Source organism: Lissotriton helveticus, chromosome 10 (assembly GCF_964261635.1).
Source record: "Lissotriton helveticus chromosome 10, aLisHel1.1, whole genome shotgun sequence".
In the NCBI taxonomy this organism is placed as follows: Eukaryota; Metazoa; Chordata; class Amphibia; order Caudata; family Salamandridae; genus Lissotriton; species Lissotriton helveticus.
Genome location: NC_136071.1, coordinates 422,096,940 through 422,113,781, shown reverse-complemented (window position 1 = coordinate 422,113,781; position 16,842 = coordinate 422,096,940). Strand labels below are relative to the sequence as shown.

Genomic DNA, 16,842 nt, shown 5'->3' with positions numbered 1-16,842 from the left:
CTCAATCCAGGGAATTTCATCGTTCAGACCTTCATGGATCTGAAGACGGAAGGCCCAGCAATGTTCTTTCTGAAAAAACAAAGATATGTTCCATTGTTGGTTGACTTTCAGAATGGTCCATCTCATGTCATCAGCTGAGTGTTTCAAGTGAATGAAACGGTTGCACATAATGGTTGCACTGCGGGCACAGCGATTAGTACTTCTGTGTTCCCCAATCCTGATCTTCACTGCTCTGCTTGTCATCCCTATGTAATAGAGGCCGCATGGGCAGTTTATGAGATATATACAGTTTTTGGAGTTGCAATTTGTGTATTGTCTTTGTGTCCATGTGAAGTCAGACCCCCAGGTTCAGAGTTTTTATGTGTGCGGTCAGCGATGAAATAATTCACGAGCCACAGGAGTAGTGGCAAGTCACATGAGAGAGTGTACACAAGGTTGATTGTCTTAGGTTTCTTAAAAGTTGTGGTCTGCTGTGAACCAGAAGATCTTTCTGGGTCCTTCAGAATGTGAACTGGGGACGTTCAAGATTCATTCAGCGGGTGTTCAGTATGCCCCAGAATTTTGTTCTCGTTGGATTGTGGTGTGGAAGTGGTGACACGTGATGGTCTCCTCTGTGGGTTTTGTTTTTTTTTGCTCAAAGGACCTCATGTTTATAGTTGCCTTTTTCTCAGCACATTTGATCACCTTCTGTGGGTAGCTTCTCGCCAGGAGGTTATTGCTCAAAGTTTGTTCCTGTGTGCATAGTCACCCATAGTACTACAGTTCCTTCGTAGCCATAGAAATTGCCCAAATGGTTAATACTCGCTCAGGGCTTTTGGATGATGGTTGTCAGAAGACAGCAAGCTGTTAAAATCGGTTGTTTTTCTGTAGGTCCTTGTTTGCAATATTCCTTGATTTATGGAGATCAGGAGATTCAAGAATGGTATCTTTTCAATTGAGTGTGACCTTGTGAATTCAAAGAATGGATCCAGGGTGTTAACCCATTTGCTGAACTCTTAGCACTCTCTCCCATCCCCTTTCCAGAAAATCAGGATATCATCGATGTGTTGTTTGCAGGAGATAATGCTGTTCTGGTAGGGGTTTGAGCTAGTAAATATGTGTTGTGATTTAAATTGTGCCATATACAGACAGGCCAGACTTGGAGTAAAAGTACTGCCTTTCGAAGTCCCCTGTATTTGATGATATAGTTGTGTTGTCTTCTTGAAAAAGTAGTTTTTCATGGCACTTGTGGCACATTCCATGATGAAATCCACTAGCGTTTTGGTTATCAAGGTAGTGGACCTCAGGCAGGTGTCTATCACCCGTTGGTTGCGTTCTGTGGGTTGTCTGTATATAGAGCTTCCACATCAAGAGTCATCAGGATGTTGATCTTTTCTGGGTGATACACATTGGCGATCAGGTTCAGGACATCTCTGGTGTCTTTCAAGTATGATGGTATATTCTGAGCCAGGGGACGGAGGAAGCAGTCGTAGAATTGGCTGAGAGGTTCCAGGAGGGATACGACTCCCAAGACGTTGGGTTGGCCACGTGGAGGGTGTATACCTTTGTGTATCTTCGGTAATACTTAAAAATATGGTGTAATCGGCAAGGTATTCATGAGAAACTCTGCTTTGTGTTGTGAGATCCATTGTTGGTTTCATTAGGCGACACCTTAGACTTGATCTATTTCATAAGAGAGTCAATAGAAGTCTTATGTTACCATCATAATCCTCATTGTTGATGGTTTGATGGCTAATTTTCATCTAAGATGTCCTTCTGTAATGTGTTACTTTAACATTATAGTTCCTGTCTTCTGAGGAAGGAAGCAGCGGTCTTCCTTACAATCCTTTCCCTGGAGGTTCTTATCTCTCCGTATAATATGTGATAGGAATTTGGTCTCTCCAAGTTATACCTTAATTAGGAATTTTGGCTGATTGGACACATTTTTTCCTGCTCTTTCCTTTTCTTCATTCACAGGATGAGGTTGGTTTACCCTTTTTTTAGTAAAGAGTACATTGTGTCTCAGGTTGGCACATTAATTTTTGGCCTCAATCCTAGTGGTGGCTCTATCACTGCCATCCACCTTTCCATTTCATAGGGCTTTCTCCCTTTGTGATGGGCATGCTTTATCTCTTGTCGAGAATGTTGGTGATGGGCATGCTTTATCTCTTGTCAAGAATGTTGTTCAGGTTTGGCTACCTGAAATTATTGATTTGTTGGGGCCGTCTGTGTGTTGGCCTTTATTTCAACTGTGGCCAAATAGACCTTGCAGATGGCCTTACCCCCTGCCCTCTCCCCCTTTATGACAGAAGTCTTCTTAACTTCGGTTTTCTTTTTATCCATTTTGAATAGCCACCTCTTGGTAGCTTTGTCAGGTGGGGAGGCGGAATGGGTGATATTCCTCACACTCCCTTACTACTCTTATATTAGTAATATGATTGCTGGATATCCAGCTTATTGATAATATCTATATATTTGTATTTTTTACTTGTGCTGTTGCATTCTTGGTATATTACCATTATTGGTAGTCGTTAGTTCTACCTTGCAATGGCTACCTCTATTATTCGAAGAGTTTCTTTTTCCTACATTGGTTAGTCTCCCAGCCTGTTGATGGAGACTCTGGGTCTGTTTCCTGATGTGATGATGATTCTTGTGGTATCCTGATGGGTTGGTGTGTGGGAGGGTATATTTCTGCATTTGTAGATACATTGATCATGTATATACAGATAAATGTTCTAAGTATGTCTATAAGGATTGTATATATGCGTTTGTAGCTGCACTCCTTTTTGAGACTCTAGATAGACCACAAACAGGTTTTTGCTATATATATTTCCACTCCCTTATTCTAGGGGCTACTGCGGTACGTAGTCTTGGAGGGTGGTTTTCTCTCTGCAGGGGTTTTCTCCGGCTGAGAGAGGTCTCTGCCTTCTGTCGTACCTGCTATTTTTTGCTATGCTTTTGTTTGGCATTGTAGAGTCATCCATCTCTTACACTCTTTCTCTCTCTCTTGTTGTGGGTGTGCTCGGAGAATCCTCTCCCACTCTGATCTCGGGGAGGTGTCATATTCCACAATAAAGTGCTATTAATTAAATTCAGGGTATGGGTTGATCTCCTTGGCCCCTGAGTTTTGTCCCCTTGTGAAGGATTAGAAATAGATCACATTCTCAGTTCCACGGCATAAAGCTAGTGCTCTAATATGGTGGCATTGATTGGTGTCTGTGGCCTCCTAGCCTTGTTCAGTCATGGGTTGATTACCTTTGACAGGAATACATTGTATTATTTATATGAAGTGTTGTCTCCAATTCTTCCTCATCCTTTTGTTGTGGGTTATGTTGTCTGCATGTTTCTCATGATGACTTCCCACAATTCTTCTGGTGGAGCATCTTCTTTTCTTTGCCTGTGATTCTTTGGACAGCTTAGTTGCTATGACCAGCATGTCTTATTTGAGATCTTGGTTTGACAGTCCAGTTTGAAGAACCACCTCCAAGAATGATGTTGCTTTGGTATGTAATTCTAAGATGAAGAATCTGAGGCTAGATTTCTCTATCATATGAATAAGTTGCTTACCTTAAGTAACTCCTTATCTGGTAGAGACAGGATCTAGCTGCAGATTCCATAACTACCCATCCATTCTCTCCACTCTGTGAACTGTTGGTCTTGTTACCTACAAGAACCCTTTCTTGGTATCCTATTGCCTCTTTTGAGGAATTTGTATTTGTTTATCACAAATGTTATTTCTTTTTGTCACACTGATTCCACATGCAGTTTCTAAAAATGGCTTTGTGAGCGGAAAAGGTAGTCACAGAAGAAACTGAAATTAGCACGTCGGGGTGGGCTTATATGGACTCCGTCAATATCACATGTGGAGGAAGACGTTGCTACGGAGATGCTTGGCACCCATTACTGGCATGCAGAGGTGCTGCTGTACAAAAAGGTCCTTATTCAGTCTGGTGCCTAGGGAGAATTCTAAGATAAGGAACCTGTGGGTACATTCTTTCTCTACCAGAGAAGGCATTACCAAAGATAAGTAACGTATGCGTTCAACCTGCAGTGCCCCCGATTTCACTCAGGTCTGCGCTACCTTGGCCCGGGTAGAGAAAGTATCCCTACCTGGTTCCTGAAGTGTTGGACCTGTCAGTCCTAGGGTGGTCTTCCCCTACATTTTTTGACCTCTTTGCCTCCCACTGGACCCCATATTTTTGTTGGACTTAGGACTCTGGGCCCCTTACTACCGCTAAACAGTGCTGAGAACACTCTGATACATCCTGAGCTAAATTACACAAAAGTTTACAATAAATCAAAATGCACACGTTCTTCTCATGTTCTTTATTTATTTTCTGATTCTGTGATGATCTTCACACTCGAGCCTAGCCAGCACATGTTTTGTCTTTCGTGGTAACAACCACAGACTTCATCAGGGCTAAATGGAATCAATATATACACTCAAGTCAGAGGTAAGTGTTAAAACCAGTAAGCGCAAATTATCCAAATCATCGCAGTTTTGTACTAGATCGTGTATAAAAGAGATGCTGAGTAATCTCTCTTAAAAATAATCGTGTCAATATCTGAAACGGGGGTAGATCGGTTACAATAACATTCACAGCACGCTTATGAGGATCGGCGTCTAGGTGCAGGTGATCTCTCTTAAAAGCATGGTGACACTAGTGTATCAGCCAGAGGCCCTGCTACTGTGGTGAGGCCTACCCTTCATCTGCATGCTGGTAGTCTGCCTAGTCTGGGACTTTTTTGCAACTGTAGCCTTTTGTCCCTGTTGACCGACAGGTAGGGAAGGGAACACCCCTGGGCCTCCTAGATTTTTCCAGAGATCTCCAACCCCCTAGATTGTTCCAGAAAGTGCCGCCGTATATTAGGGAGGGTTCTGGCCACCCATCCCTGTTACACTATTGTACCCGAAATAATCTCTGCTGGAGTGAAGACTGCTGCGCCAGGAGGATATTGCTACACTGCTGAGGCTGACTGCTCCCAGGAACTGCTGCCCCAAGCTAGCTGAGTTGCCCTGCCTGCCTGCTGATCTTGCCCTGCCAGAGGGGACCCAGGAATAACATCTCCAGTGTGTCTTCACTCTCATTTTCCCTCCTTTTGACTGGTCCCCCTACTAGTTAGTGGGGGGGAACCACAAGAACCACCAAGACTGCCCGGACTGTCCCTGTAACAGGGTGTGCAAGGATATCTGCCTCTCATTGGGAGACCTGTGCAGAAGACTGCAGTATTTAAAAGCGCTGCAGGGAAGGCGCTGCGCCTACCAAGGTCGCTGCTGCTGGGCCGAGATTTACACCCTACACAGCTTCTACCAAAATCTTGCCAGCCCGGGAGTTTGCAGGCGCTGTGTTCCCGTGACTTGAAGGTGCTGGAAGGGAGCGCTGTTTCCCAAAATCACCGTTGTCAGCCTGGGCATCTAGCTGCATGGTAAACTGTAAGCGCTGTGGAGAAAGCGTGCCCGGGACCTGAATGCGCTGTGACAGTAAAGCACTGCGGCAAAGAGGCACTGTGGCCGGGAGGCGCTGTGGCAGAGAAGCACTGTGAAGGAAGAGCGTTACATGCCTGTAATCATCGCCCCCAACCTGGGACCTCGGGAAAGCCCTGCAAGGATTTCCCCTGCAACGTCAGGCAAGCTCCATGCTGGGTTTGGCGCCAGGGCGAAGCGGTGCCCAGTAACCGGGAGTTTTCCCAGCAATGCACCGACAAGGGAAGAGGAAGTTGCCCAGCGGAAACATCATCGCTGCGTCACGAGGGGAGCCGCGCCGCTGTTGGACGAAGATCGCCCCGACCTCCCCCTTGCAGCGGTAACCAAGAGGGAGCTTGTCCGCCTGAGCCCAGGTGCCGGCAGGAACTAAGGACCTCCACTGCAGGTAAGGCTCGCGTCAGCGATCCGAGGCTGCGTGCCGGACTGTTTCCCTTCTAACTTTGGCACGGGGTGGGGAAGCCGGTCCTGAGGCCCGCCTCGGCCTCCTAGCCGGATCAGAACGCATTCCGGAAATAGCAGTGCCAATTCAGCATCGCCAGCCTGATCTTTTGTGTCCTAATTGTTTTCCCTAACATCTGAATCGCATCCTGTATCACACCCAGGGGCCAAGCTTACCATTTGTTTAAAGCCCAGCTGTCCAAACGAACAACATCTCTAACATCTTTCAGATGCCAACAGTGTTAAATAATCAGTAGACTTGAGGCAAACCCTTTTGGACAAAAAAAAATAAGATTGAGGTGACAGCCCTAAATTACACCAAGGGCCCATGTGTACCATATGTGTGATGCCAAGTGGCCTACGTGGTGAGGCCTCAACCCTGTGTCACACCCAGGGCACAAGCTTACCATTTGTATCATGCCTAGTGGTCCATGTGGCCAACAATATTCATCTTTCCTAGGGTGCTGACTATCGAAAAAAGGTGACCCCCATGGGAACGTCTCCAAAGCCGCCTTGCGAACAGATAAAACAGCTAACATGCCAGATTTCTCTCAGTGTAGAAGCAACAGGAGGAAACCCATAGACCACGTTGGGATGGGTGTGTAATGTAAACAAGAACAATTCCAAACAGGTATCATTAAAAGGCAATTTTAACAATGTATGCACTTCGCATTACATAAATAAGCAACAAGGAATCACTAAGGTTTTTTGAGAAAAGGGTGTTATTCACCAATTGAAAAAAGGGGTTCTTTCACATGGCAATACAGTTAGACAGCACTGTACAGAACAAATCATGTGACAACCCAGTGGCTCTTGGTGAGTAGTGATATATACAGTTGGTGATGGTGAAAGTGCAAGTGCTATGGTGAACAGCGTGATCAGCGCATAGTGACAAATTATAAAACAATAATGGCTCCAAAAGAACAAGTTGTAGTCACTTAGAACATGATTGAATGAATTTTAACAGGAGCACAAAAAGTAATATGCGCCATATAATTATGCTGTAAAGTCGACGGCGTTTCGATCCCCGTGAGTTGGGATCGTCATCAGGACAGGGTTGTCGATGAGGACAGTGATAGTCAACCAAGCGAAGGCGCGTGGGTGGCTAGGGTCCAAGCGGTCGCTCAGGAGTAGGTGGCTGATCGTTAGTAGAGTTGAATCTGATCAGCGGGGGGTTGCTCGCAATGAATGCTGGAGCTCAGCTCCAGCATTCATTGCGAGCAACACTCAGTCCTGAGAGCCCTAATCGCCCTCCGCCGCCCTGATTCATACAGGCGCCGCCCGCCCCCCCCCACCCCCCCCCGCTGATCAGATTCAACTCTACTAACGATCAGCCACCTACTCCTGAGCGACCGCTTGGACCCTAGCCACCCACGCGCCTTCGCTTGGGTGACTATCACTGTCTCACTGGGTTGTCACATGATTTGTTCTGTACAGTGCTGTCTAAGTGTATTGCCACGTGAAAGAACCCCTTTTTTCAATTGGTGAATAACACCCTTTTCTCAAAAAACCTTAGTGACTCCTTGTTGCTTATTTATGTAATGCGAAGTGCATACATTGTTAAAATTGCCTTTTAATGATACCTGTTGGGAATTGTTCTTGTTTACAGATTTCTCTCAGTGTCAGGGCTCTTAGGTTACTTTGTTGCGCTACTTCTTAGTTTGTCATACGCCAATGCTGGGACTAAGGATCTGATGTGGTCTCTTACCCACTGTGATGCTGCTTCAAGACAGACCTCTGCCCCATAGATTTAGCAGAACTTCCAATGTATTGCGGTGTCTGCTCACCTTCCTTGCTGCTCAAATGTGAATCTGCCCAGAAGGGGTCCCTTTCCTCCGGCTTCAGTCAGGTCCAAGATACCAATCTCTCCAGGGTGGCTCGCCAAAATGTTGCTCGAATATAAATTTACCTTGAAAAAAACAAGAGGTGTTTGGCAAAACAGAAACAGTTGATTTAATTCATTGTTTCCGCTGGGGGTACAGTTACAGAAGCGGGTCGGAGGACTGTCTCAAAGTACAATTGATTTGAGCAAGGCTTTATAAATTTCTCTGGGTATCATAAAATGTTTCTGTCAATCCTTTTTAGGTAAAGAATGCAGGCCTTGTGTTTGAAGCCATATAAATAAGGTCCCTGATAACAAATGCAGGTGAACCTTGTTCTTGCATGAACACAATGGGGTCCAGTGGGTAATGGATCCAGGTGTCCGGCATGAGGGGCGCGTGATCACTGCATGTACTGTGTGTGCTGAGTTCAGATTGGCTGTGTGTTCGTAACTTTGTTTGGCATCTGACTTTATAGTGTTTTGGGAATGCGTGCACCCCTCTGAACATATTTGATTCATTGGGGCCAATTTCCCTTGACCATTGTGGTTTTGCTGCGCCTATCTGTGGGATTCAGCTTAATTCCCTGTTTGAGAGTTTGTCTGCTGACTACGTGTCACCCCACCTGTGACCTGTGAATCATCCTAAGTCTCAAGGCCTGTCTGACCATATATTTCTGAGTTGGGGTTGACAGAGAGTTTATGACCGGTGAATTTAATAATAGGGATGCAATTCTGTTCTTACATATAAACGTATCATTATTAACATTGACATCAATTTTTTCAATGTTAACGCTAATTTAGTGAGCCATTTATAGTTTTGCTGTACTGGCCATGTGATAATTTACATATACATGTCTAAGTCTTTCAGATAGGCACATGCTACTGGCAGGATTATGCAGGTAGCTGCATATGTTTGACGGGAGGAGGAGCCACATGTTCATTCTGGACAGACCTTCACACCTCTTAGGAGCCTGCTTTGGTGGCCCAGGGTTGCCTGCAGGGGGATGGGGGGGACAGGTCAATCACACAAGCACTGGCATGCTCAGCCTGTTCCACTACCACAGAAGGGAGAGGCTGGTCAAGGCTCAGCCAGAGCAAGACATAGGAGTACTGTACATTGGTCTGCTGAGTGGCCTCCACAAAAACCAGCCCCTTCCTCCAGGCTGGTGGAAGCTCTTTGCTTGAAACAACGACAGAGGCTGGCCATGCAGTCCATCCCTAAATGGAACAAGTGCGCACAATTGTTCGGAGTACAATGCTGGCTAAACAGCCCATGAGGAGGCTGCCCAGCACAGGGATTTCAGCTTAATATTCCTGCCTGCTCTCTGGGAAGTACGTATCAGATAAAAGGCCCGTTGGACAGGGTTGGAAGCAGCTCCAGACTCTTGACCCTTGCACCCCAGGACAAGCTGACCCAGGCCCTCACAGCACACGGGGAGCAAACCCGAAAGACAAGGGGGTCCCTCATATGACTGAGCTTGGATAATCAAATGAGCCTTTGTTAGGAATTCCAGGGTTACCCAGGCATCGTGTTCAAAGTAAAGGGCTGGATACACTTCCCAAAAAAGCCCGCCCTTTCCCAAAACAGCCCGCCCTGCACAGGGATGTCAGCTTTGCATCCCTGCCTGCTCTCCGGGAAGCAGGGCTGGAAGGAAAGGTCCATCGAACAAAGCTGGAAGGCAGCTGCAGACTCAGGCCCCCAGAGACCAAGTACCCTATCCCTACTAATCTGAAGCAATGCTACTGCTAGCAATCTGTTCACACCGAGTGACAAAGGGGGCCGTCAGAGAAAAGGCACCCGACATACAAGAGCCCTGACTGGGTTCAAAGAGTCAAATAATTCATCACTGGGACTTCCATCAGGACACACCACATGAATGCAGGCTGCGCAACCAGATATCTATGGATCTGAGCAGCCATCGAGTCATGACATGTTTTATGAAAAAAGATTCTGCTCCCCCTTGATAGGGATAGGGACTCTGAAGCCTAGGTTCTCTGGGCTCTAGCTGGGTATCAGGATAGAGGCTAAGGGGTGCCTCACTGAACTCTGACCCGGGGCCTAGCCAGAGTTTTCTGAACCCAGATAGGCCGGGGAGACAACCCCTGGCATTTTGTGACATGCCAGGCTAGAGAAGAGAGCACAGGGCCAGTGGGCTTCCACCCCAGGGACAGCCAGAGCTTCAGAACCTGGACAATCAGGAGACACTTCCCCAGGCCTATGGGACCCTGTCCTGAGCATTTTGTGACACAGCAGGCTAGAGAAGGAAGCCCAGGACCCGGGGCCCAGTCAGAACTTTTGAACCTGGAAAAGCAGGAGAGACCTCCTCGGGCCTTCACGACCTTGCTCAAGGTACTTTGCTACATGGCGGGCTGGATTAGTGAGGCCAGGGTTTCCTCCCCAAGGCCTGCTAGAGCTCTGACCCTTGGCCCTGTCAGAATTTCTCTGCCCAGGCATATAGGGGAGACCTTCCCAGATGTGCGAGTCCCCATCCTGTGCACTTCGAGACAAAGCAAGCCAGGTAACAGAGCCCAGGGCCAGGGGCTTACAACCCAGGGCCTGCTGGGGATCTGATGTGGGGCTAGTCAAAGTTTCTTATCCCAGGCTAGCAGGGGAGGCCTACCTCGGCCTGCGGGTCCCCATCGCGGGCTCCAAATGACCTTCTCAGATATGTGGGTCCCTGCCTTGGGCAATTTAAGGCATAGAGGGCTGGGGAATAGAGGCCATGGCTAGGGGCTTCCACCTCCGGGCCCACTGGAGCTCTGACCCAAATACCCAGTCAGAGCTTCTTATCCTGGGCAAGCATGGGAGGCCCTCCCGGGTCTGTGGGTCCCTGTCCCGGGCAAGTTGAGACTCGGCTGGCCGGAGAATGGAGCCCAGGATGGAAGGGCGTCCACCCCTAGGACACCTGGGGCTCTAACCTGGGGCCCACTCACAGCACCTTCATGTCGGCAAGAAAAGGAGCCCTCCCTGGCCTGCAGGTCTCCATCCTGGACACTTTGTGAAACAGCACATGGAAGCTGAGTCCCCGGGCTCCTAACCCTTGCCTGCCAGAGTGCTTCCCATTCTTCCAATCTATGCACACCTAATGATACAGGGGGACATTTTGAGAATGAATTTGGCCTTCTTGAACTATGATTTGGCTTGAAGCTTCAAATGAGCCCTCATAGGGAATTCCTGAACAGCTTAGAATCCTGAAGACTGAGTCACGTCAAGGAAATGATGCATTTTGTTTATTTATTTTAAGTACAACATGTCACCAGTGGGGTTAGCATGGCACGTTTTAAACCACCATACTAGGCGTGGTAGATGACCTCTAAGTTGTCTGGTGACGTGTAGTATGTGAGTGAAGATGTATAAGGTAGAATTATGTGTGGACGGGTTTGGTTTGTAAATATGGTGTGTGTGAGCAAGAGTTTGCAGTATTTATGCTACTCTGGCAGAGATTTATGCCGTTATACAACCTTCCCAAATTCAATGAATTCTAATGGTTAATGTATGCAGCTTGCAGGGGCTCTGGGACTTTTTTTTACGAGTGTCTCATGTAACTGCTATTTATCGCACCCTTTAAAATACGATACCTCAGGGTTCTAAATTCACCAGGGGAGAAAAGATACGATTGTGTTACTTTATGCAGTAAAATCTGCATGTCCCAGTATTTACCAGGCCTTTTCATCGGTAAACAACCTTTACAACGCAACTTTTACATCGCAGAGCCTTTACAACGCAACCATTACAACGCAAACTATTACAACGCATTGCTCTGGGGGGGCGCTCTAGGTTAGGGAATAGGTTAATTTACTATCCAATAAACTTCCCTAGTGTCCACGGGGACTGGAGTTGGAATAGTAAATTAAACTATTCACTATCCAGCACCCCAAAGCACTATGCTTTATAATGGACTGCGTTGTAATACTTGCGTTGTAAAGGCATGCGATGTAAAAGCATGCGTTGTAATGTCATACATCCCTTTTCATCCGTTTCATTCCGGCAGGTCTGACTTGCCAAAATCTACCAAAGGGAAAAATCTGTAGGATAATTTTGGTAACTCAAATAAAGCGAACCCCCCATTTAACATTTAAATAAAAAAAGTTTCCCAATAATGTTTAGACTGCTGTATGCAGGATGTATGTTGCATTGACTGAATTATGTGTTTCCTTTTCAGCCACACCGAGCAAAGGAGCCTCTGTTCATCTTCTCTGTGTTCAGCTCCGATCTGTGGCAGAAGTGATGAGAAGATTATCATGACGAAGGAGACAGCGTCAAGACTAACATAGCCCCAGCCCACCTCTGCCCCCCCACCCAAGGAACTACCACCCAAGCCAAGATAAGCATGGCACACCTCTGTCCGAGGCAAGGAGCCTGCAGCCAAGCAGCTATCGTCCCAGATACCACTATGTCTTGGGCAATGAGTCACCAGTTAAGCCAACATACCCTTCCAGTCTGCCTTTTTCCCATTCATGGAGTCACCAGCAAGAATGACATTGGCTCCTAATTTATCTTTCTCTGAGGCTCACTGTCCTTCACATATGCAGATGCACCGGCATGACTCACAGATCGTACTGACTTGGTGGCAGAAAGTTCTGTGGGACAGATGAGTGTCTCAGGGGTCAGAGATAAGCTTTGAACCTTTTCGGATGATATTTTATCAAAAGACAAGCCATAAATAAAGTAGAAATGAGTATCAGCAATGTCCTGAAGATGGGTGAGATCGGTGACAGCAGAGGTGTGGCAAATGTCGAGTATGCTCATGAAACCCCTGTGAACATTAAGGAGTTAGAGGTGTAAAGTAAAACTGGTGGAATTAAACAAATCAGGTTAGGCTTGATCTATTGGTTTAGACATGGGAAATGGATCTCTACATTTCCCTGTAAGCCAAGTGGAATCATAGCTGTTATTTAGGTGGGGTCACAGTTGTAGTGTGGGAAGACCTAGGTCACAGTTATGCAAGAAGATAGGTGATTCAGGGTTATGTTGTAAGACAAGTAGAGTCAAAAGTGTGCTGTGATACAGATGGGGTCAGATTGGTACTGCAAGACCCGTGAGGTCAAAGTTTTGCTGTGGGACAGGTGTTGTCACAGTTATGTTGTAAGACTGGTGGAGTCGGACTTTTACTGTCAGAAGAGTGGGGCACCATTGTGCTGTAAATCAAGTGGGGTCAGATTTATGCTGTAAGACGGTTCGGAGTCAGAATTGTGCCTGAGGCATGTGGAGTCAGAGTTGTGTGGCAAGACAGGTGGGTTATAGTTGTGCTGCACAACTGGTGTGGTCAGTGGTGCGCTACGAGACTGTTGCAGTCACAATTTTACGTAGAAACCAAAAATAAACTACCATTTCATTCAAAGAAGCAGGATATGTCCCAGTGAAGACAACAGGACTTCTTCAATGACCTGGTAGCAAAGTCTATGGTGGCCCAAATTCTAGTCACCAGTATCCAGATAGGGACACAGTCCAAATGTTGGTCTTAAATTCGGTTGGGATCAGATGTACTAGTGGTAAGTGCCTAAACGGACGGCCCAAGAGTAGCATTTTCCTTAAGAGTTTGTCACCAAATCTATCATTCATGGTCAAGATTTTCCGGTAGTGAGGACTGGGTTCCCCCTTTAAGGTCATTCTACATGGCACACCATGTCTCACCGAGGCCTTTCGGAAATATAATAACATCACCCACAACCTGAGGTAAATCCACAAGCTCCCCTTGCCTGCCCATACCATCTTCAAAACCATCTCTATCATTTGTAAAGCGATCACGGCTATCTCCACTGAGAACCTGGCAGCCAAGCTCACCATCGTTGTGGCTCACTGCTCGCCTGCCGTCAGGACATCAGACCAGAGGAAAAGAGGTGCTAAAAAGAAAGTAATAAGCCAACAGACCTTATATCCATCTATGCACCCAGGATCTGGAGCAACATCCGGCTATCCATTTGGGATTACTATAACATTGCCCCAATTTAGGAAAACACAAGATGTACTTCATTAAGAACACTTTATCACGATGCATCAGCAATCTACTTCTACTCCCAAAACCCAGTTACCTCTCCAGTCACTGGACCGTATCTTTGCCTTTGACACTGTACACTACATCTATCTTTATAAACATACATACATAGAAACAGCTACAAGACTCAACCCTCTGACCAGCCTCACCCAGGACTTGTTTTTTTAGGTTTAGGTATTGGCTTGCAGTATAAAAATGTATATATTTAAAACATAAAGGCTAGAAAAAAATGTTGATGGCTGTAGAATTAGAGGAGCCTCCTCCAGCCTGCGGAACCAGATCTCAAGACCTGTGTTAAGGATGCCTGCTTCCTTACTCTTCTAGGGCTAAAGAGAGCTTCATACTAACATCATACATGCACAGGTGTGTTGGTGATGGGGCAGGTCCACCATTCTCAGCGTGACCAGGTGACACACATAGTACTACCTTATCATGACCAGCAGAACTGTGGCATCTTACGGCTTGCCCTCTTTCTGTTGAGACCCACTCCATGCAGAGCCTATATAAAGCTGAGCCTTGTCTAGAGGTTCCTGGAGTGAGGTTAGCGCTTGCTGGTAGCTGCAGGTCAGCTCCTCTTGCAGACAGATTAACTCTCCATCTCCGTTAAGGTCACAGAAGCAGAGCTCTTATAAGTTACCAGACTTAAGCCTCATCTTGAGAAAGAGTAGCATTTGAAAAGAGACTCTAGGCTTGTCCACTGTCTTCCTTGCTACACTGATGTATAGGCCTGCTGTGTGCCATGAGGATGAACAGAGTTCTGGCTGAGGTGACCACTATGGTGGTCAAGGTGGGAATCCCGTAGAAGGACTTCTCACAGTTACTCGCCAGACTTCGAAGGCTTTTGGTCAAGAGATTGCTGTCACACCAGCTTAGTCTGGCTTCAGATGTGATGCTGATTTTTAATTTTGCATCTATTCCTGTTGTCATAAGAGACAGTAACCATTCTGGAAATGGAGAATCAGTGAGAAACTTTTCCTGGACAAAGGCAATGTGTGGTAATCTCCCCCACTTACCAGGGACACGTGTTGGGGAGCACTGTGGAAACTATAAGGTCAGTGTGGTATATCCATGATAGAGATAGCCATCCATCATAAAGGAAACCACCATTTTATGTAATTTTCTCACAGAGGCTAAATAGATTACTTCCATACAGTAAACTACCCAGAAACCACACACTATGTGCTCAAATATATACATCCTCATGCATGTTTCAGACATGATGTGGGCAAGTGAAAAGACCTTTTCTTGGAGAGAGTTGATTCGCAAAGGATAAAGTAAAAGTTACCGTTGCCGCTGTAGTATAACGCATAACCTTGGTTGTATGGTCAGTAGCCAACATCCTCTTGTAAAATGTACTTATCCCCATTATAGGTGCTCTGATAAGAATGCAAACAAAATGCAGCACCTCCTGTGGGCTCACTATTGTTGACTCATAGACACAGCATAATGAAGCGGAACATTAAAGGATAGGAATTTCCGAGGGTTTATCAAACACACCAACAGGTGATGGGAGGAATGTTTGTAAATAGTCTAACCACTGGCAACTGCTCAAGGTAGCATTCTAACCCATTGTTTTTCATCTATTCTAGCACTCTAGACAGAGACCCACCTTATGCATATCAGTACTAACCCGACTCGTCGTGGGAACAGATCATCCTAAGCTTCCAGTTGTTGCCCTATCCATAAGGGAACATAAGCAATACCACACCAAGGGGCACATTAGGAAGGTGGGCGGACTTTGTCCACCCGCCATCTCGACGTAAAAAGGGACCGCCCGCCATAAGGGCAGGGCTCCCTTGGGGGCTATTAGGATTCCGCATATTTAATATTGCGGCGGGCCGCAATGCTAAAAATGCACGTCATGCATTTCAATGCACAACGTGACAGGCACCGCACGGTGCCTGCCATGTTTTATATTGAAATGCAGGGGGGTACCATAGGTACCCCCCATGAGCACCCACCACCCCTCAGATTCCCTGGGGGCCAGCAATGGGCCCCTGCAAGAGATTCCCGCATGCCTTTCCGTGGCAGTAACACCGCCACGGAAAGGCATGTGTCCGCCCCATCATAATATGGATGGCGGTGTCTAGCAGATACCGCCACCATATTAAACTCTTTTTCGCCCCGTCGACTTGTCGACCGGGCGGAACAGCGGCGGACGGTCTTTCTGTCCGCCGTGGTCCCCCCGCCATAGTAATATGGCGGGGGGAAATGGGTGGCGGACGGGGACGGATCTCGGGCGGATCGCCACTGCCATGCGGGTGGTGGTGATCCGCCCGAGATCCTAATGACCCCCCAAGTTCGGGCTCATTAAACCTCCTCAGTGAGGTATAGCTTGGGATCTATGGTACAGTGAGCAAGGGATTCACAGTCTGGACATATCATTAGTCACTTAGAGCGTTCAATCAAACATACAAAAGGGGAGGGAGGGAGGAATGATTGCAAATTGTCTACTTACTGTTAATCACTCAGGGTTCCCAGCGTTTATGTCAGAATGTCATGGACAGAAATATCGTCTGACATAAATATAGTGGCATAACTATTGTTTACAAAAACATAATCCCATTGGGTGTAGATATTTTATTATTATAATTTCCAATTGGGTCATATTTTTGTAAACTATTTTTAGGTCGCCATATTTATGTTATATGATATTCTGACCTCAGTATTCCAGTAGCATACCTTTCCAAGCCAAACTCAGATCTTTCATCCCAATGTAAGGCATGCCAGATCAGTATAGTGCCACAGATGGTTTTATGTGGTCATATATATATGCTTTAGCATTGGTGGGTTCAGAAACATGCTGAAAAACAGATGAAACGGTGGACAAAGTTATGCTCCAAAACAAGTGTTTTTATTTCTCTCAGTGGGCCGTTTGACAGAAGGATCTTCTAGGAGCTTAGATAACGGAAAAGATAAAACTGCATTACAGCACTGTTGCAAGATGCAGGCTGAGGGTATAATGAAAAACAAGTTGAGCAACTGATAGACAGAGTTGTGCCATAAGAAAGCTGGGTGCATTCAGGTTTCAGAGTTGTCCTGCAGCACATATGGTGATAGGTGACTGCTGTGAGACTGGTGTGGTCACATGTGTACTATGGCACGCATAGAATTGTCTGCAT

The 16,842-nt window shown here is 46.4% G+C and overlaps 1 protein-coding gene across 1 annotated transcript in view; it reads left to right on the top strand.

Annotated features, from left to right (window-relative positions):
* The window catches only part of LOC144784026 (syntaxin-binding protein 4-like), a 1,158,996-nt gene extending 1,146,887 nt beyond the window's left edge, over positions 1-12,109 (top strand). Inside the window, exon 25 of the mRNA XM_078662726.1 lies at positions 11,888-12,109. Within this exon, the coding sequence (XP_078518852.1) occupies positions 11,888-11,999 (112 nt within the window). The 3' untranslated portion in view covers positions 12,000-12,109. The remainder of the gene's footprint in view (positions 1-11,887) is intronic.
* The last annotated feature ends 4,733 nt before the right edge of the window (positions 12,110-16,842 follow it).